This window comes from Liolophura sinensis, chromosome 10, assembly GCF_032854445.1.
Source record: "Liolophura sinensis isolate JHLJ2023 chromosome 10, CUHK_Ljap_v2, whole genome shotgun sequence".
NCBI classification, from domain to species: domain Eukaryota; kingdom Metazoa; phylum Mollusca; class Polyplacophora; order Chitonida; family Chitonidae; genus Liolophura; species Liolophura sinensis.
This window is the reverse complement of record NC_088304.1, coordinates 31,047,469-31,070,973: the sequence shown is the minus strand read 5'-3', so window position 1 is coordinate 31,070,973 and position 23,505 is coordinate 31,047,469. Positions and strand designations below refer to the sequence as shown.

Here is a 23,505-nt window from a genome sequence, read left to right as displayed (position 1 = left end):
TGCCATCCGTTAATCTGTAATCAGGAACGGATTAATTAGATCTACGAAATTGCACTATATCACTCAGCCAATAGGAAAAACACAAGTTTGACTGGAAGCATTTTGTTGAGTTATGAGAAGTTTTAGCTAATATTTTCGTCAAAAGTACCCATGCGATAGCATGTACATAAGAGAAGATTGAAGAACGGCATCGTCTATAGGTGGGGGTACATGTGTACACTCGAAAAAAATCATTTGTTAGTTTTAGCAGAAAATGTTGTCTCAGTGATGTTAGAATGTATAATGTTATTATAACATAATACTGTGTCATTTCAACAGAATATCCTGTTGGTCTAATGCAATCTTTGTGCTATATTTAACAGAATTATCTGCTGGAATAACACACAATCTTGCATCGCTCAAAGAAGAGACTTGCTGTTAAATTTAACAGATTAGTATTTGAGAGTACATGTAACAGGTCATTCTTAGTGTACCACGCACATATATCCCATTATCACGGTATTTTAATACTCCGTGCTTTTATTTAGACGGAACAATGGTTAACAGACTAATGCCATTTCATAATGGTACCATTAGTTGTATGAAACAGTAAACCGCCATTGATGGCACTTTCCGCTTTTGTTTCAATCTGAATACAGCCAAACTCAGCCCGCGTTTACTCAGTCTAATGGGCAGAGTCACTTTGAGGTTCTACGCATTGTTCAGTTGTTCTTGATCACAAAGACTCGACCTTATAGGTAAAAATCGATTTATTCCATGCCGAAATTAGCATTCTCAAATATTTACCGTTATTGACGAGAACTTTCTGAGGGAACTATTTGCTTCTGAAGACCACAGCGTCGGTGAAACGGTCAAACACAGGATTTTCGCACGATGCGAAAATCGATCAGTTACGTCAGATGTTACGTAATCACTTCGTCATTGCTGCGATCGAATGACAATTAGCCGCGGGATTTTCCGCTTTGCTGGTTTTGTTGGATGAACCAGTGAACATTCTATTAGGCTCACAACAGAATCCATCATTCCATCAAATTTCAAGAATTTTTCCTCAATTGAAATATGTTTCTGGCGATTATTTCACGTATATCGCACGGTCATCTCTGGAAACGACTATGCCTCCATGTTGTTATTTTTTGTGAGTTTCCTGTCAGAAGTTTTACTTTTCCGCAGACACCGCCATGTTATATCCGGTGTAAACTACCATATTGCGGTGTCCCCAAACATTTGTTTATTTATTCGACTGTTGTTTTACTCCGTACTCAAGAATATTTCACCTATACGATGGCGGCCAGCATTGCAGTGGGGGGAAACCCGGGTGGAGCCTGGGGGAAACTCACGACAATCCGCAGGTTGCTGCATATCTTCCCACGTATGGTCCAAAAAATAACGTAAATGGTGGGCCTGTAATCAAATTAACCAAAAGTATTAATTATACCTGGAGTGTGTTTGTCTAGTGCGATTAAGTGCAATCTAAGTGCAATCTGCATCTGTTCTCAGTTTTTCCTGCCGATGTTTCTTTTTTTGTTTTTTGAAACAAGGTATTTGTTGTCTGGATTAGATATATTGAACACTTAGGACTTTCTGTCAACAAGTTTAGGTTTTCATTGATGCATTACTTCAAATTCAAATTTTCCTAACTCATCCTTGCTGAAAAACGATTTCGCGTACCTTTTGACAATAGCCAGGGAAACCTGAGACACTGATCCGGACTGTGGCAGCAATTTTGTCAAGAAGCTGGAATCCATTGATTGTTGGAAGCCATAATCGTTTTACGGAAACTCACAATTATACCTTTTCCTACGTTTCTGAATATCTTCCAAACAAGGCAAAAACTCCAATTGGCTTTTTTAAAAACTACAAAATATACACCACACACACACTACACGCATAAAGGTACGGATTTATAGCATTGTGAACTCAAATTTCTCTTCGAGATATCCCCCCTCCCCCTCCTGCCCTGTACAGGTCATTTCGGTCATATCTACTGTTTGCTGGAAACAAACAGAACGGTGTTTAGTATCGCATCGGGCACTGGGTCAGTAGTGCTAAGACCTACTGTCATATTACATAGGGTTATGTCAGCACCGTTTTCCCCTTATAGGTTACCATTCCATATTTATCGCTGAATGACCGGGTCACCAGTCACGGTGAAGAGCCGGTTGGTCAGGAGATGCAATTAACGCTGAGTTTCCGGTCAGCCGGGTCAGAGGTGGGTAAGGCAGGGCTGGACATCACGTAGGTATAAAGCGAGTGCAAAGAAGGGTATGGGAAATATCGTGAGCAACGAAGATGGATCGTGTATAAAAGCTCAAGGGCAGACAATCTATGAAACAGTTTCCAGGACGGCTTCGGTATATTGTCAAGGCTTCGGTACATTGTCAAGGCTGGTAGCGGTATCCTGGATCTACGACATACAACAGGTCATTCTTGACTGATTCCAAGACAGATAGCTACGGCACTGCATGTTAAGAGGAATGCCAATCTGTATTGGATGTTGTTGTGCGGGTATGTGACCAGATGGAACTGACAGAACTGCAGCACAGAAGAGAACAGACATGCCTTTAAAGCCACCAGGGATGACATGATATATGGATTTTAAGCCGAAACTCTTGGCGTTGGAAATTAAGAATCAGCAGGTTGGACAAGATCTCAAGGAAGCAATGCTAAAATCGTTCCTGAACACCTGTAAGCATAAGGTAAACACTGGACAATTCTACAAGTAAGTGGCTCAGGCACGGGGAATCGGCTGGTGGACGTTGGTTACAAAGATAATCAGACCAACGGAATATATCTTGGCAAATTTGGACAAGGTGGTTTCAGGCTTTCCAGTCACTGAAATTTCATTGCATCAAAACGACAAACGACGAGCCAGGGCTTAAAATCGACCCATTCATTTTTCCGTGACAACGTTTCAAGTTTCGAGCCAGACAGTCCACATGGCTTTGGATAGGTTATCTCTGGTACAGATTGGTTCTTCTCTCCGGTGTATTGGAGACGAGATGGACACAGCCGGGCTGATCACGCGTAGACGAGCCCTGTCAAATTACGTCATCACGCTCGTGCTGACTTCCCATCGTCTGCTCAAACAGTTAGTGTGGTTTGACCTCGAACCAGTTGAAGCCTTGGGGAAAATCTGAATGAAATGTGGTAAGTAATGAATTTTCTACTCACAGCAAAAGTATGAGTCCGCGCACGGCGTTGGAATTCGTTCAAGTTTATATGACCATTAGAGACCTTGGCTAATGAAGCCGTGTATCTGAATGTACACATGGAACTGATCGTCGTTCACATCAGTGAAATATGCTGGGTATTAGTATTTTTTATTTATTTAATTGGTGTTTTTACGCCAGCCTGCGGCAAGTACGTGACAAGCCTACTGTCTGTGATATTCAATGATTTATCACTATTTAAATTCTGTTAAGTCTTTGTGGGCAGATTTTGTTTAATTCAGGTATGGTACTGATCACTCACTATGGAATTTTCCACAAAATTTATATTAATGTGTGCTCTAGGGATGATGCCGAACTCATTAACATTTTTTAACTTTTCTTTACACAGGTAATCCCTGTACATGACACAGAGGCCTATGTTGCAAATACTGGACAGGAACCAGATGGTCAATCAGGACTTCATCGTAGGCTACTTCCGCACCCTGTTAGTCTTAAGCGCCTTTGTATTGCTGAACATCGTGTATCATGGTCATTACTGCCAACTGAGCCACAATTTATGACGATCAGCTGATATGTCGAAGGTTTTAATTCGTTGACAGCACGGTCAGATGTCACCATCAGGACGTCAAGGACAGATCAATTAACACGTGGCCTACAAATTTCTGCAAATGACATAAAAAGTTACCATGTACATAAAAGGTTGTACGCCGAAAGGAAATTATCGAACTTTGTCGCAAAAATCATCAGTTTTGTAAGAACTTTTTAGTACGTATTACTGTGTTTTATACGAAAGTAAAAATAAACGTTGTTCAAAGATGACATGAAAACAAGTCCCTATTCAAACATGAAGTGCCATTGTGAAACTGATATTGCATCAGGAGTAGACCACTCACATCTTACTATTATAAACTTAAATCTCTTTTCTGAAGAACGCCATTTGATATCACAGTTGTGTAATATATACATGGTACATGTACACTTGTCTTGGGCTCTTGTTTTATTTCTGTATACCCAATGACCCAGGAGCCTCCCACTAATGCAGTCGCCGTGAGTTCATATCCAGCCCATGCTGGCTTCCTCTCCGGCCGTACGTGGGAAGTTCTATCAGCACCCTGCGGATGGTCGTGGGTTTCCTCCTACCATAATGTTGGCCGCCATCGGATAAGTGAAATATTTTAGAGAACGGCGTAAAACACCAATCAAATACATAAATAAATATTTCTGTATAAAACTTGCGACTGATATTTGTCTTTTTCTACAGGATTGCTCACTCGAGAGGTATTCATAATATGTGTTTGTTCTTTCACGTTGTACTCACAAAAATGTCAAGTTGCTGACGAACGTTCACACGTGTGTACTGGAGATATCTACTCCATATTCCTCTAAAACAGGTGGCCTTCAAGGAACGTTAAACCACACAAGGCCTCATTAACAGTAAGAGTTGTGGGGGAATGTACAAATTTCCTGTACATACCTTAATTTGAACACGCACCTTGTAAGTCCTTTCAGCTGAAAGGCAAGCACAAAATATCTACATGACCATGGCCCTTTCCCTTGGTGCCAATCCATACACAAGAATACTTCAGTGGAAGATCAGGTTGAGTCTTATGGTGAAGAAATACACCGCATACTGCCAGCTATCTAAAAACCGCCAACTGCAGCCTTGCCAGCACGATCTGGATTCAAGCTCGTGACCTCACCGCCCCACGGCCTAATGGCGGAGTGCGTCTCATTCAAGATGTCTGTTTTTTTTATTTAAGTCAGAAATGTAAACTCTTCACTGTAAGGTTTTCCACTTCAATTGAACTCATGTCAATAGCGTTGATATATTACGCACGTATAAACAGAAGGAAGGCAAAAACAACTAAGATTTCTCATGATAAATTTATTTGATTCAAATAAATATTATCCAAAATATTATCGTCCATTATGTCGTTATTCTATGTGCACTACAGAATCATTATATCCTTCCCTTTTTAAACAATGGCAACAAACTATATAGTTGCACCTATAAATTTTGACAGGATTATCCAAATCCTTTAATTCAATTCTTTTCTTACCTATATATATTTCTATGAATTAGGTGACCTCTCATACAGCAATGTGGTGTAGGGTCACTGAAGAGTTATCCAAACCTAAGGAACCAAGTAAGTTCTAGTTGAGCATGGAGTAACTGCAAGATCACACATCCGACTATTTCTAAGTTGACTGGATAATAGCGTGACATTCGCATGTGTGTTGATTCTGTGAGTTTCTCTGTTAACGACAGCCTCAGAGTATTTAGTAGAAATTTTTTAACGCAAGATACGTTATATTTTCTCAAAGAATATTTTGGGTACAAACCTGAGCCATGTCTTTTGAGTTGTTTATTGACATGACAATATGCATCTGAAAATTGCAGTTCGAAGGATGATTTCTTTGATGTAATTTTAGTAGATTAATTTGATTTATCTAATTCATCGGTGTTTTATACCGTACTCAAGAATATTTCACTTATACGACGGCGGCCAGCATTATAGTGGGAGGAAACCTGGCAGAGCCCTGGGGAAACTCATGACCATCCCACGTACGGCCGGAGAGGAAGCCAGCATGAGCTGGACTTGAACTCACAACGACCGCATTGGTGAGGTGCTCCTGAGTCATTAAGCTGTGCTGGAGCGCTAGCCAACTGAGCCACGGAGGCCACCTTTGGTAAAGTAAAGCAACATAGTTTTCATTGACAGCACGGCCTTCAGTTTTATGGGTTTTACATTAAATGCTCAGTCTAGTGTATACAAGTATGTAAATGTGCAGTCACCTTCAGTATTAGCCCTGATACCATAGAGCCATAATTTAAAAAAAAAAATATGCATAAACACAGCTGACAATTTGGCAAAGCCAAATTTCTTCATTGATATTTCATAATTACAAACCTTGCAATTTGGAGTAAAATGGAATGTTATGAAGTTTTAACTTTATCTTCATGTAATACTGAAATTACATCAGTTATTAACCAATTTAAAAAACAAAAAAAAACTGAAGACCTTTGTTGCCACTTGCTTCATGCATACATATGGTTCCAAAAACCAGGGTGAGACACTTCAATGAAAAATAACAGTGACTGGTCATATGTCACCCAATATATGAAACAGCAAATATACATTGTATCACCAGTTTCAGATCACCTGTATCACATATTCCAATCGACACGCTGAATATCACAGATTGTTGGGCGCACAATTTAATAGATTGTATATAAACTTTGCACATATTTGGCTATTTTATTCTCTTACAAGTAATCGTAATGACTGGCGCATCACTGATCACCTTCAAACTTTCCCAGAGAGGCTTCACTGTTTGCCTGAGAATAAACAAATAAAATAAACAACAAACAGTTGGATTAATCATAAACTATTTGAAGAAACTAATAACAGTTTTGAGTTTAGGAGAAACAGATAATGAATTTGCCCTCACAAAATGCAAACAAAAGTCGTAAAATATTTATTTTGGCAATGAAACAAACATTTCGCCAGTACAATATTATCCTGCTTTACAAATCAACCTCAAAACACCATTCTCAGATTAATAAAACTCTCAGAATTAGCCAAAATGAGTTACCTAGTCATGGACAAAAGTAAAGGTCAAATACAAGAAACAGTTGAAAGTTTTGCTAAACTATTTGCAGAAATGAGCTGCATGGAAATATTAAATTTGGCATACCAGGAATAATGCTTTGCGATATCATGTGAAATTTGTCCAAATATTTACTGACATTGCCTCTTTGCTGTATTGACTTTGGGCGCCATTGTGCAAAAGAGTCATTGCTCTCATCATTCATAACATGAGCCTTCTGGTCAATGGTGTCTGGAATATTAGATTATAGGTCCAGCTCCCTGGTGTAGTTGTTTAAAATGTTACAGTATATCAGAACTCCAGTTCAGCATCAACTTCATAAATTATGACAGGACTGGTATTAAGATGTAAGCCTGGCTTATTAATTTCAAATTAATGCCCTTTTGAACAACTGACCCCAGAATATCGATCCACATTATCAAATTGTGTTTAAATCAAAGTGAACATAACATTTTCCTCAATTCTCTTCAACAATTTTGAAACACCAATTTCAACCAGTTTAATGAAATACTGATAATAGACACACAAAAAAAATACACCCTGACCAATCACCCTGAAGAAATAAAGGTCTGGTCACTTCATCTGTTACATTTTCGTGAATACGGCCAGACTGATTTATACCACAGCTACATGTAAGATCAAGGAAGAAGAGGAAGAATTTTTGATATGTTTACAACGTTTCTTATAAGTTTAGGAAATCAAAAACTTGGACGTAACTTTCAGGAACCATGAACATGATACCAATTCAAGGAAACGACAACAACAACTGCTGATTAATTCACTTACTGGTATTAACACCATGCTCAAATTTTTTTCATTTATATGATGGCAGTGAAGCTAATAATGTTTGGAGGAAATGCCCAGGGTCAACCACTGACAGATGTACATAACAAACCCGTTTGTTTATTTGGTTCAGCTGAAACTCCAAGAGCTGGCTTTGAATGTGCAACTTGATTGGTCAAAGGCATGACAGTCGCACCAAGCCAAAATTTAACTATAACTACAACTTGATTCATTAATTTAATTGGTGTTTTATGCTGTACTCAAGAATATTTCAATTTAACGATGGTGGCCAGCATTATGGTGAGAGGAAACTGGGCAGAAACCGGGGGAAACCTACAACGATCTGCAGGATTGCTGGCAGACCTTCCCACATAAGGCCGCAGAGGAAGCCAGCATGAACTGGACTTGGTGGTTTCTGGAGTGCTAACCTCCTCAGCCACGGAGACCCCAGTCACTAAAGACTTGAAAAGACAGTTATGTTTTGTAGGATTCTGGCTTGGTGATTAGCAGTTGCAGAAAGCACCCACCTTTGCCAGCTTCAGGAACTGTGCCTGAGCAGGTTGTCTGTTGTCATCCTGACCATGCCACTGGGTGAGAACACTCCCCTGAAGGGCACGCCCAAAGCAAAAGGTCAAAGGCCAAGGTCGTTTGCCGGGTATCTTGTTGATGGCGTTTAGGTAAACAGTGCAGATGGACTCTGAAAGTCCACCAGAGAGAAAGGCAATTCCTGTGGAAGAGAAATTTGTTGTTCTAGATGGATATTAGCCCGGGGGGAACCTAAGACCATCCACTGGTTGCTAGCAGACCTTCCAACATACTGCCGGAAAGGAAGCCAGCATGAGATGGACTTGAGCTTATAGTGGCCACATTGGTGGAAAGCTCCTGGGTCATTGTGCCCTGCTGGCGTGCTAACCACTTCACGAAAACAGGAATACTTAAGAGAAAAATTACTGTTTACGTATTATTCTCTGAAACATACAAAACTGGTTTTAATATGCAATTTTAAACACTAAAGCTACTCAGACTACCGCAATCTTTAGTATTTCATCTTCCTTTCAAGATAACAGAGGTATTCACACGTGAAGTAGCTCTTACAGAGGTACTCACATGTGAAGTAGCTCTTACAGAGGTATTCACACGTGAAGCAGCTCTTACAGAGGTACTCACACGTGAAGCAGCTCTTACAGAGGTATTCACACGAGAAGCAGCTCTTACAGAGGTACTCACACATGAAGCAGCTCTTACAGAGGTATTCACACGTGAAGCAGCTCTTACAGAGGTATTCACACGTGAAGCAGCTCTTACAGAGGTATTCACACGTGAAGCAGCTCTTACAGAGGTACTCACACGCGAAGTAGCTCTTACAGAGGTACTCACACGTGAAGCAGCTCTTACAGAGGTATTCACACGTGAAGCAGCTCTTACAGAGGTATTCACACGTGAAGCAGCTCTTACAGAGGTACTCACACGCGAAGTAGCTCTTACAGAGGTACTCACACGCGAAGTAGCTCTTACAGAGGTACTCACACGTGAAGCAGCTCTTACAGAGGTATTCACACAAGAAGCAGCTCTTACAGAGGTATTCACACATGAAGTAGCTCTTTACAGCCACAACTAAGGCATCAGGGATCTACCTTCAAACACTCAACCTTAATGGTCACATACCCCATTCAGAAGCCACCTGAACTACCCACCTGGTACAGCCACAGGAGCACTGCGACTAAACGCCGTGACCGTGGCCTTGCCGATATCCTCTGGGGTGTAACTCTTAGGGCAGGAGAGCCCAGGTACCACCATACTGGGCTTCAGCAGTGTCCCCTCCACAAACACATGGTGGTCCTTCAGAGTTTTGTAAAATGTTGCCATGACCTGTGTCAGACACAGAAGATAGAACATTAGAATCTTGAATCCTAATACCAGTGTTACCCTTATACAAAGCTAATGTAACTTCAATGTGTCCAAAAGTTAATATATTTATTTATTTATTTGATTGGTGTTTGACGCAGTACTCAAGAATATTTCACTTATATGACAGCGGCCAGCATTGTGGTAGGAGGAAACGGGCACAGCCCGGAAAACCATAGCAAATACACCTCGACACATATTTCACCACGTGCCTGATATAAATAAATGTGAAATAAATGTGAGCACAGACACCATGAATCAATCAAAAACTCATTCATATGCCAGGAATAGAAAAACATGGATTGACACAGATGTTTTCAAACTCAATTTTGTTAAAGGACTTTAAAATATGGAAAATCTGTGATATGTGTTAATAAAAATAGAACAATTTGATTCAAATCACACTTATCCTTTTACTGACATTAGCTGAAGTGCCATGTCTTTTGCATGGCAGTTCAGTGAGGCAGCATTAACCATTTGCTATCATGACGTGTTACATCATTGGGTTTCATATGATCGATCACAGTGATCATTTTAAGTTATGTTCAATTCATCTATTATTCATTTATTATCATTACTTCATGTCAGTAAAATATTGGAAAACAGTCTGACCTGCTCTGTAACAGCCTGGCCGTCTCCAGGTCATGATCACCATTACAGTCCACTGCTGGCTCCACAATAGGAACAAGGCCGTTCTAATACAGACAAAAAGTACACATATTTAATAACTGTTTCATTTGCCGATGGCGCTGAATGATCAAAACAAGGCCATGTATTCAGTTACTGACTAGCTTTGCTGATGGTTGCAAACAATCTTACCATCATTTGTTTTCTGATCAATCCTGCCAAGACACTACAGTCCTACAGAATTTCAAATCCTGCCAGTAGCCCTATATTGTGTGGGGTATATCAAATCCTGCCATGCCTGTGTACAGAATCCTGCCATTCTGGTTACAACATACAACAATCCTACTGGTTAGTAGCCCTATACTGTGTGGGATATATCAAATCCTGCCATGCCTGCATACAGAATCCTGCCATTCTGGCTACAACGTACAACAACTCTACTGGTGAATAGCCCTATACTGTGTGGGATATATCAAATCCTGCCATGCCTGCATACAGAATCCTGCCATTCTGGCTACAACGTACAACAATCCTACTGGTGAATAGCCCTATACTGTGTGGGATATATCAAATCCTGCCATGCCTGTGTACAGAATCCTGCCATTCTCGCTACAACATACAACAATCCTACTGGTTAGTAGCCCTGTACTGTGTGGGATATATCAAATCCTGCCATGCCTGCATACAGAATCCTGCCATTCTGGCTACAACGTACAACAATTCTACTGGTTAGTAGCCCTATACTGTGTGGGATATATCAAATCCTGCCATGCCTGCATACAGAATCCTGCCATTCTGGCTACAATGTACAACAATCCTACTGGTTAGTAGCCCTATACTGTGTGGGGTATATCAAATCCTGCCATGCCTGTGTACAGAATCCTGCCTTTCTGGCTACAACGTACAACAATCCTACTGGTTAGTAGCCCTGTACTGTGTGGGATATATCAAATCCTGCCATGCCTGCATACATAATCCTGCCATTCTGGCTACAACGTACAACAATTCTACTGGTGAATAGCCCTATACTGTGTGGGATATATCAAATCCTGCCATGTCTGTGTACAGAATCCTGCCATTCTGGCTACAACATACAACAATCCTACTGGTTAGTAGCCCTATACTGTGTGGGATATATCAAATCCTGCCATGCCTGCATACAGAATCCTGCCATTCTGGCTACAACGTACAACAACTCTACTGGTTAGTAGCCCTATACTGTGTGGGATATATCAAATCCTGCCATGCCTGCATACATAATCCTGCCATTCTGGCTACAACGTACAACAACTCTACTGGTTAGTAGCCCTATACTGTGTGGGATATATCAAATCCTGCCATGCCTGTGTACAGAATCCTGCCATTCTGGCTACAACATACAACAATCCTACTGGTCAGTAGCCCTATACTGTGTGGGGTATTCTATAATTATATTGACAGGATATTGTCCCCATCAGGTGTAGAAGATAATAGAGTGAAATTGGTCGATTTTCCAGGAAAATTTCCATTATTTAATGATCCCATGTCCCCAGTACACCTATCCTGCATGGAGCATCTCCCAGTGATAAACCTGGAGTATATAAACTCTACTGTACGGTAAAGGACTACCCACGCTTCCAGTACTGAGCCAGAAGCTCAGATAGACAGCTTCCTACTGACTCTCTACTCCCGCAATTACTGTATTTCACCTGAAATTTAGCATTCCTCAAGTGAAATATTTTGCTTCACTCTGATTCAGACACCTTTCAGGTCACTTACAGGGATACAGACTCGACACTGATTGGCTGACAGTAGAGACACAGCTTTTTGGGGTAAACCCTGCAACCTTGGTCATGCATGAACAAATCTACTATACCTAAAATGCAGCTGAGGGGAGGCATAGCTTGGACATCCCTATCTCTCACACCAGCCAATCAGAATCAATTCTGTGTCCGTTTAAGAGTTTCTTGTGAAGCCTGATTAATTTCAAAGACATCCAAGTTGTCAACAAAGTGCCATTTTAAGGCCTTCATTTTATGTGTTTTTCTGAAAGTGTACTTTTACAAACAGTACCCATCTCAAGCAAATAAAACCCAGGAGCCGCTCACCAATGCGGTCGCTTTGAGTTCAAGTCCAGCTCATGTTGGCTTCCTCTCCGGCCGTGCGTGGGAAGGTCTGCCAGCAACATGCGAATGGTCGTGGGTTTCCCCTGGGCTGTGCCCAGTTTCCTCCCACTATAATGCTGGCTGCCATCGTATTAGTGAAATATTCTTGAGCATGGAGTAAAACACCAATCAAATAAATCAATAAATCAAGCAAATAAACCAACACCGTGCATACACATATAGTCATAATACATGTTGGAAATAATGCAAAATTTTACACCAAAAGTGCATTTAGATAACAGATTTTAAACCAAAAGTGAGCAACACAGTGTCATAAAAGGTCATATTTCATCCTGAAACTTATATTTTTTCCAGTGCTATATCATCCTACCTTCCAAACAAACCTCAAAACAGAATTCTCAGATTAAGACGAAACGAGCAACTTAAATCAAGCATGAAATTTTACCATGCGTAAATGTGATAAATTGATGTACTATATTCCTTGTAGTCGAACACATTCACCTACCTGCTGACATATTGAGGCATATCTGGCTGTAACATTAGCATTTTCCCAGATGGCCTTCTCAGTAGGTGTGTTAGGACCCATCTTTATGCCACAGTACCACTTACAGAACTCTGCCCCATCCTTACGGTACTGTGCCAGGCGCTCAGACAAACCATCCAGGCCTGAAATATGGATAATACCTTTATCACACAGTGCCACTTACAGAACTCTGCCCCATCCTTCTGTTACTGAGCCAGACCCTCAGATAAACCATCCAGGACTCAAATATGGATAATACCTTTATCACACAGTACAACTTACAGAACTCTGCCCCATCCTTCTGGTACTGAGCCAGACTCTCAGATAAACCATCCATGCCTCAAATAAGGATAATACCTTTATCACACAGTACCACTGACAGAACACAGCCCCATCCTTCTATTACTGAGCCAGACCCTCAGATAAACCATCCAGGCCTCAAATAAGGATAATACCTTTATCACACAGTACCACTTACAGAACTCTGCACCATCCTTCCAGTACTGAGCTAGACTCTCAGATAAACCATCCAGGCCTCAAATATGGATAATACCTATATCACACAGTACCACTTGCAGAACTCTGCCCCATCCTTCTGTTACTGAGCCAGACCCTCAGATAAACCATTCAGGACTCAAATATGGATAATACCTTTATCACACAGTACCACTTACAGAACTCTGCCCCATCCTTCTGGTACTGTTCCAGGCCCTCAGATAAACCATCCAGGCCTCAAATATGGATAATACCTTTATCACACAGTACCACTTACAGAACTCTGCCCCATCCTTCCAATACTGAGCTAGAAGCTCTGATAAACCATCCAGGCCTCAAATAAGGATAATACCTTTATCACACAGTACCACTTGCAGAACTCTGCGCCATCCTTCCAGTACTGAGCCAGAAGCTCAGATAAACCATCCAGGCCTCAAATAATGATAATACCTTTATCACACAGTACCACTTACACAACTCTGCCCCATCCTTCCAGTACTGAGCTAGAAGCTCACATAAACCATCCAGGCCTCAAATATGGATAATACCTTTATCACACAGTGCCACTTACAGAACTCTGCCCCATCCTTCTGTTACTGAGCCAGACCCTCAGATAAACCATCCGCTCCTCAAATATGGATAATACCTTTATCACACAGTAGCACTTACAGAACTCTGCACCATCCTTCTGTTACTGAGCCAGACCCTCAGATAAACCATCCAGGACTCAAATATGGATAATACCTTTATCACACAGTACCACTTACAGAACTCTGCCCCATCCTTCCAATACTGAGCTAGAAGCTCTGATAAACCATCCAGGCCTCAAATATGGATAATACCTTTATCACACAGTACCACTTACAGAACTCTGCCCCATCCTTCTGGTACTGTTCCAGACCCTCAGATAAACCATCCAGGCCTGAAAGATGGATAATATCTTTACGCCACAGTACCACTTACAGAACTCTGCACCATCCTTCCAGTACTGAGCCAGAAGCTCAGATAAACCATCCAGGCCTCAAATAAGGATAATACCTTTATCACACTTTACCACTTACAGAACTCTGCCCCATCCTTCCAGTACTGAGCCAGAAGCTCAGATAAACCATCCAGGCCTCAAATAAGGATAATACTTTTATCACACAGTGCCACTGACAAAACTCTGCCACATCCTTCAGGTACTGAGCCAGAAGCTCAGATAAACCATCCAGGCCTGAAAGATGGATAATATCTTTATGCCACAGTACCACTTACAGAAGTCTGCGCCATCCTTCCAGTACTGAGCTAGACCCTCAGATAAACCATCCAGGCCTCAAATAAGGATAATACCTTTATCACACAGTACCACTTACAGAACTCTGCACCATCCTTCCAGTACTGAGCCAGACCCTCAGATAAACCATCCAGGACTCAAATATGGATAATACCTTTATCACACAGTACAACTTACAGAACTCTGCCCCATCCTTCTGGTACTGAGCCAGACTCTCAGATAAACCATCCAGGCCTCAAATAAGGATAATACCTTTATCACACAGTACCACTGACAGAACACAGCCCCATCCTTCTATTACTGAGCCAGGACCCTCAGATAAACCATCCAGGCCTCAAATAAGGATAATACCTTTATCACACAGTACCACTTACAGAACTCTGCACCATCCTTCCAGTACTGAGCTAGACTCTCAGATAAACCATCCAGGCCTTAAATATGGATAATACCTATATCACACAGTACCACTTGCAGAACTCTGCCCCATCCTTCTGTTACTGAGCCAAACCCTCAGATAAACCATCCAGGACTCAAATATGGATAATACCTTTATCACACAGTACCACTTACAGAACTCTGCCCCATCCTTCTGGTACTGTTCCAGGCCCTCAGATAAACCATCCAGGCCTCAAATATGGATAATACCTTTATCACACAGTACCACTTACAGAACTCTGCCCCATCCTTCCAATACTGAGCTAGAAGCTCTGATAAACCATCCAGGCCTCAAATAAGGATAATACCTTTATCACACAGTACCACTTGCAGAACTCTGCGCCATCCTTCCAGTACTGAGCCAGAAGCTCAGATAAACCATCCAGGCCTCAAATAATGATAATACCTTTATCACACAGTACCACTTACACAACTCTGCACCATCCTTCTGTTACTGAGCCAGACCCTCAGATAAACCATCCGCTCCTCAAATATGGATAATACCTTTATCACACAGTAGCACTTACAGAACTCTGCACCATCCTTCTGTTACTGAGCCAGACCCTCAGATAAACCATCCAGGACTCAAATATGGATAATACCTTTATCACACAGTACCACTTACAGAACTCTGCCCCATCCTTCCAATACTGAGCTAGAAGCTCTGATAAACCATCCAGGCCTCAAATATGGATAATACCTTTATCACACAGTACCACTTACAGAACTCTGCCACATCCTTCTGGTACTGTTCCAGACCCTCAGATAAACCATCCAGGCCTGAAAGATGGATAATATCTTTACGCCACAGTACCACTTACAGAACTCTGCACCATCCTTCCAGTACTGAGCCAGAAGCTCAGATAAACCATCCAGGCCTCAAATAAGGATAATACCTTTATCACACTTTACCACTTACAGAACTCTGCCCCATCCTTCCAGTACTGAGCCAGAAGCTCAGATAAACCATCCAGGCCTCAAATAAGGATAATACTTTTATCACACAGTGCCACTGACAAAACTCTGCCACATCCTTCAGGTACTGAGCCAGAAGCTCAGATAAACCATCCAGGCCTGAAAGATGGATAATATCTTTATGCCACAGTACCACTTACAGAAGTCTGCGCCATCCTTCCAGTACTGAGCTAGACCCTCAGATAAACCATCCAGGCCTCAAATAAGGATAATACCTTTATCACACAGTACCACTTACAGAACTCTGCACCATCCTTCCAGTACTGAGCTAGACCCTCAGATAAACCATCCAGGCCTCAAATAAGGATAATACCTTTATCACACAGTACCACTTACAGAACTCTGCACCATCCTTCCAGTACTGAGCCAGAAGCTCAGATAAACCATCCAGGCCTCAAATAAGGACAATACCTTTATCACACAGTACCACTTACAGAACTCTGCACCATCCTTCCAGTGCTGAGCTAGAAGCTCAGATAAACCATTAAGGCCTCAAAAAAGGATAATACCTTGATCACACAGTGCCAATGACAGAACTCTGCCCCATCCTTCAGGTACTGAGCCAGACCCTCAGATAAACCATCCAGGCCTCAAATAAGGATAATACCTTTATCACACAGTACCACTTACAGAACTCTGCACCATCCTTCCAGTACTGAGCCAGAAGCTCAGATAAACCATCCAGGTCTCAAATATGGATAATACCTTTATCACACAGTACCACTTGCAGAACTCTGCACCATCCTTCCAGTACAGAGCTAGACGCTCAGATAAACCATCCAGGCCTTAAATAAGAATAATACCTTCATCACACAGTACCACTTACAGAACTCTGCCCCATCCTTCTGTTACAGAGCTAGACGCTCAGATAAACCATCCAGGCCTTAAATAAGAATAATACCTTCATCACACAGTACCACTTACAGAACTCTGCCCCATCCTTCTGTTACAGAGCTAGACGCTCAGATAAACCATCCAGGCCTCAAATAAGGATAATACCTTGATCACACAGTGCCACTTACAGAACTCTGCCCCATCCTTCTGTTACAGAGCTAGACGCTCAGATAAACCATCCAGGCCTCAAATAAGGATAATACCTTTATCACACAGTGCCACTTACAGGACTCTGCCCCATCCTTCTGTTACAGAGCTAGACGCTCAGATAAACCATCCAGGCCTCAAAAAAGGATAATACCTTTATCACACAGTACCAATGACAGAACTCTGCACCATCCTTCCAGTACTGAGCCAGAAGCTCAGATAAACCATCCAAGCCTGAAATATGGATAATACCTTGATCACACAGTACCAATTACAGAACTCTGCCCCATTCTTCTGTTACAGAGCCAGATGCTCAGATAAACCATCCAGGCCTCAAATAAGGATAATACCTTTATCACACAGTACCAATGACAGAACTCTGCACCATCCTTCCAGTACTGAGCCAGAAGCTCAGATAAACCATCCAGGCCTCAAAAAAGGACAATACCTTTATCACACAGTACCACTTACAGAACTCTGCACCATCCTTCCAGTACTGAGCCAGAAGCTCAGATAAACCATCCAGGCCTCAAATTAGGATAATACCTTTATCACACAGTGCCACTTACAGAACTCTGCATCGTCCTTCCAGTACTGAGCTAGAAGCTCAGATAAACCATCCAGGCCTCAAATAAGGATAATACCTTTATCACACAATGCCACTTACAGAGCTCTGCCCCATCCTTCCAATACTGAGCTAGAAGCTCAGATAAACCATCCAGGCCTCAAATAAGGATAATACCTTGATCACACAGTGCCAATGACAGAACTCTGCCCCATCCTTCAGGTACTGAGCCAGACCCTCAGATAAACCATCCAGGCCTCAAATAAGGATAATACCTTTATCACACAGTACCACTTACAGAACTCTGCACCATCCTTCCAGTACTGAGCCAGAAGCTCAGATAAACCATCCAGGCCTCAAATATGGATAATACCTTTATCACACAGTACCACTTGCAGAACTCTGCACCATCCTTCCAGTACAGAGCTAGACGCTCAGATAAACCATCCAGGCCTTAAATAAGAATAATACCTTTATCACACAGTACCACTTACAGAACTCTGCCCCATCCTTCTGTTACAGAGCTAGACGCTCAGATAAACCATCCAGGCCTCAAATAAGGATAATACCTTTATCACACAGTGCCACTTACAGAACTCTGCCCCATCCTTCTGTTACAGAGCTAGACGCTCAGATAAACCATCCCGGCCTCAAATAAGGATAATACCTTTATCACACAGTACCAATGACAGAACTCTGCACCATCCTTCCAGTACTGAGCCAGAAGCTCAGATAAACCATCCAAGCCTGAAATATGGATAATACCTTTATCACACAGTACCACTTACAGAACTCTGCCCCATCTTTCTGGTACTGAGCCAGACCTGCAGATAAACCATCCAGGCCTCTAATATGGATAATACCTTTATCACACAGTGCCACTGACAGAACACAGCCCCATCCTTCCGGTACTGAGCCAGACCCTCAGATAAACCATCCAGGCCTCAAATAGGAATAATACCTTAACATACAAAGCCAATGACAGAGCTCTGACCCTTCCATCCGATACTGTCCCAGACCCTCAGATAAATCATCCAGGCCTCAAATATGGATAATACCTTTATTACACAGTGCTACTGACAGAACTCTGCCCCATCCTTCCAGTACTGAGCTAGACTCTCAGATAAACCATCCAGGCCTCAAATAAGGATAATACCTTTATCACACAGTACCACTGACAGAACTCTGCCCCATCCTTCTGTTACTGAGCCAGACCCTCAGACAAACCAACCAGGCCTGAAATATGGATAATACCTTTATCACACAGTACCACTTACAGAACTCTGCCCCATCCTTCTGGTACTGAGCCAGACCTGCAGATAAACCATCCAGGCCTCTAATATGGATAATACCTTTATCACACAGTGCCACTGACAGAACACAGCCCCATCCTTCCGGTACTGAGCCAGACCCTCAGATAAACCATACAGGCCTCAAATAGGAATAATACCTTAACACACAAAGCCAATGACAGAACTCTGCCCCATCCTTCCGGTTATGAGCCAGACGCTCAGATAAACCATCCAGGCCTCAAATATGGATAATACCTTTATCACACAGTGCCAATGACAGAACACAGCCCCATCATTCAGGTACTGTGCCAGACCCTCAGATAAACCATCCAGGCTTCAAATATGGATAAAACCTTTATCACACAGTGATAGAACTCTGCCTCATCCTTACGGTACTGTTCCAGACTCTCAGATAAACCATCCAGGCCTCAAATATGGATAATACCTTTATCACACAGTGCCACTGACAGAACTCTGCACACAGTGCCACTGACAGGGCTCCTGGGTCATTGCGCCGCACTGGCCTGCTAACATGGCTAACTGAGGCCCCCCAAGTAGGTAACAATAAGTGCTCGTGGGCAGTTCGCGCAGTCTAACAATCATTGAGCACAACATGTCTTTCCCAATCATGTTGTGTACATCTGTAAGTCACATACAAAAGTTTGTCAGTAAATTACCAAAGGCCAGTGGTTTATGCCAGACACTCTGGTTTCCTCCCACCATAAAACTGACTGCCACCATATATGTGAAAGTTTTTGAGTATGGCATTAAGCAACAATCAAAAAAATAAATGGTAAACTCACTCCTTTAAATTTAAACTTGTTTCCTGGATAAAGTATACAGAAGCAGAAATTTTGTGCTTTCAAAATATGTCAAGCAGATTATTAAGAATCAATATATAAGATAAAATCAAAAAATGAAGTTGTGGAAAACTATGTTTCATAGTTTGCAGTCCTTTCTAAGAAACACACATACCTTGTGTTGTTGTTTCCCCGTCAAATCCAGCCAAAGGGACCATTCCTTTATCTGGTGTGACTCCAACTTTGATCCCTTTGTCCTTAATGACCTTGTGAAATGGGACACCCGCTGAGTTCTTCTGGTAAAATGCCTCATGGGTAAGGATAATACCGCCTATGTACTTTGAAACTTCTCCATCCACTGAAAATAACATGTCACGATAACGCCGCCGATTGTCTTCCGTGTTCTCAACTCCTATAGGTGCAAAACGGCGTCCCATGGATTCTGAAAGCAGCAGTCAACAAGATTTTGTTTCAATACTGACTGCACATAAAAACTAAAGTCTTCAACACTAAATATAAACTCATCACCAAAAAAATCTAGCTCTGAAGGGTAGAATAAATGTTGTTTCTTTCTGCAAAAAAATGTATTATACTGTTATGAAAAGCAAGTTTAGATTTAATTTTATTTTACAGTTACGAAAGGCAAGTTTAAATTCCATTTTTTTTATTTCATCCTACACTTATTTCATGTATAGTTCAGCCGATTACTGCTAAACATTACTTTTGCAAAGTGTATCCCATGATTCCTTGGTTTTGATTTTTGGTAATTGGACACGGCTGAGAGTCGGGCCTGGGGAGGCAGGGGTGGGGTAGGGTTGGGTAGTATATTCATGGGATTGTGCACACAAGTGACAAAACCAATACACTTGGTCACGCTTCACTGAGTTGTAATAAAGATTTTTTCAACCGGAATGCCTAAAGTAAATAAATCACAAACTATCCCACATGTAACATTCACACTATACAGCGCAGAGCATAGTATATTGGTAGAAGACAAGCAATCTGAAAAGAAAAAAAAAGGTTAGGCCATCTGGAAATTAGGTAGCCTCTGAGCCATGATGCCATAGATGATATCTAGATGTTAAAACAAATGTATGGGGGCATTGTCCAAATCGGGGGGAGCTAAAATGTTCATCAGTGACATCAATTCCGAAACTGTTTCAACCACAGAGAGAAAAATGTGCATAAATGGCACTTTTATTAACAAATGTGAGTGCTGTTTATCATTAATTGCTGACAAGACCACGGCAACAATGAAGGAGTGGAAATTCACCTGTCCTTACTCCCGAAACAACAATAGGCCAGCATATTAAAGGATGTTAAACAAAGTTTAGACCACTTCCCTAGAAAAACAACAAAGATGTACATTTTGAATTTACCTGCTTTTTCATCAGCTGCCAAGAGACCTCGCCCAGGAGCCACGATTTCATTGGCTACTTTGTTGAGGCGTAACTGCTCCTCTGTGCTAAGGTAGACAGCAAAGTACGGCATGGTGACAGCAAAATAAACTGAACAAAGAAAACAAATAAAAAAAAGAATTAAAATGGCATATAAAGTTTACTGTGATAAATGACACTTCAAAGATGATATCTAATGTTAGAATCAAACAGCAGTTGCAGTTTTCCATCATGCAAACCAACAGGGAGACAAGATTCCAAAATACAATCAACAGTGAGTAGTAGAATACTTTTTTTTTTCTATTTTCTAGTTTTTTTAATATGAAGATGGGAGCCTTTTGCTACTTAAACCTCCTAATTTGGAGTACTCCTGTTCTTTCTGATGATGAAAAATGATGGGGTTTCAGTCTACACTAAATTTATTTATTTGATTTATTTATTTGATTGGTGTTTTACACCGTACTCAAGAATACTTCACTTCATTATGGTGGATGAAAACCGGGCAGAGCCCGGGGGAACCCACAACCATCCGCAGGTTGCTGGAAGACCTTCCTACATACGGCATGAGCTGGACTTGAACTCACAGCAGCCCCATTGGTGAGAGACTCCTGGGTCATTACGCTGCGCTAGCGTGCTAACCAACTGAGCCACAGAGGCCCCTTACAGTAAATTTAATACCAGGTATAAATTTACCACATTGGAACAACACTGCCCTGTGAATGCAGGTTCTGCCTCACATTCTCCACCCATGTTCACATACATGTGACAGTGAATATACAGCAGAAATATTCCTATGGACAGTAAGCTAGAAACACCAAGTTAATAAGCCACTCTCCTGGCATGAGATTTTGGTAAGTAATTATTTCTTCATTTATTTTGTATTTTTCAAGTAAACACAGGTTAAAAGATACATCAAGCAATTGTTTGTTGTTGTTTTTTTTTGTTCTCATTATGAAGTTTAGAATGTGTACTAACATATAAAATATATACAGATTTTCTGTGACACCAGTTGTTAGGTAGGCTGTGGTCCTGATGTCACAGGTTATAGCTGTGAAAACACCTGGGTGGTGGGAAGTCATCGGCAGAGTGGAGGTGGTAAGATGGTGCTGTATTTCCAGTACAGTAACTTCATCAATTTCCCAAAATTTGCACCCATTCACAGAAAACATGCAAGCACAGAGTGTTTATTAAGAGATCTAAAATATGCCTCATAAATGAAATTTCCTTTAAAACCGCTGTCCTTGTATGAGAACTCCTTTCCATGTTGCTTATAACCACATATACAGTCAAACCATCATTGTCAAAGAAGTCCTACATCAACAAAATTGACATCTTTGTGCAATCATGACAAACTGCAGCAATATTTTACACACAACAGTGGCAGCCATGGTAATTATAAGCACATAACATAGTAGGCCTACACGTACAGCCACCTGGAAAACAGGGCCGATTTAAAAAAAACAGGAGTAAATTATATGACATTACAATGTCATGAACAAACGATCTTGTCACTAACATTTGGGCAGCTTAACGTGCGCCTAAGCTATAAAATAACATTACGTTTATATCGTCAAGACTTCGACGCAAATATTATTTCAACCCTGCTTTATGCACTCACGTGGAACTAGCCTGGCTAAGCGTGAAATCGGCCTGAGTGAAAACAAATGACAACGTACGCCCAACTGTGAAAGCGAAACAGTTGTCCCCCCTGATCCACGTTGCTTAAATTCAGGGAGAGATAATCGTCCGTTTACAAAGGGCAGATAATTTGCATGCTTGAGTGATTTTGCGGCTGGTAGAAGTGTATCTGAGAGTTAAACTCGTTCACAATGCACTTGATTTGAATGACAGCTGACGACACACGAGTGGAAGCGCCCTGCAACGTCTGCTGACTATTTCCCCGACAACCCTTTTTGTAGGCATCGAATTTGGTTTGCAAGTTTTCCGGACTTTGACCTGTCTCTGTCCAACATTACAACAACAACATATGTACTAATCTAGTAAACATGCCATGACAAGGGCAATGGTAGTGGAGATACATGTATACATATGAGAGAGTCATTGTACATGGGATACTCTTTTCACATACCGGTATGGGAGATACACTATAGTTGCATTACGTGAATTACTTTGCAAGTTATTGCTGTTCAAAGATAAAATTTGAACATAGATGAGAGTTTGTCCGTGTACCTGTAATTTCTTATGTATTTCCAGCGGATTAAATTTTACGTGCAACCTGAGTAACTTGAGGTTAGTTCAGACTAGAAAAACTGCCTAGTACGTTCAGTAATATTTGGACATCCCATCTTCATGGCTGCTCAACTTCTAGTCAGAGGCCCTTTTGTTTGCTAGGTGAAGAAAAATTGCAGCCCCCCAAAAAACACTTCAATTTCCTGGAGCATGTCAAGTTAGTCAGATCCATGTTGTAACATTTCCTCCTCGCATCAGCAAACATGACTTCCTCTTGTCAATCTTCCTATCTTTTCTATTCCCACCATAATGCT

At 41.4% G+C, this 23,505-nt stretch overlaps 1 protein-coding gene across 1 annotated transcript; it reads right to left on the bottom strand.

The window, feature by feature from the left end:
- Positions 1 to 5,097: 5,097 nt before the first annotated feature.
- Positions 5,098 to 22,678, bottom strand: LOC135476136 (fructose-bisphosphate aldolase C-like). Its single transcript, XM_064756050.1, is given in 9 exon segments — positions 5,098 to 6,510; positions 8,093 to 8,292; positions 9,260 to 9,434; positions 10,083 to 10,105; positions 10,108 to 10,165; positions 12,708 to 12,868; positions 19,780 to 20,046; positions 20,984 to 21,112; positions 22,620 to 22,678. Coding segments are annotated over 8 exon segments (1,041 nt in total). The 5' UTR covers positions 21,096 to 21,112; positions 22,620 to 22,678; the 3' UTR covers positions 5,098 to 6,465.
- Positions 22,679 to 23,505: the final 827 nt, after the last annotated feature.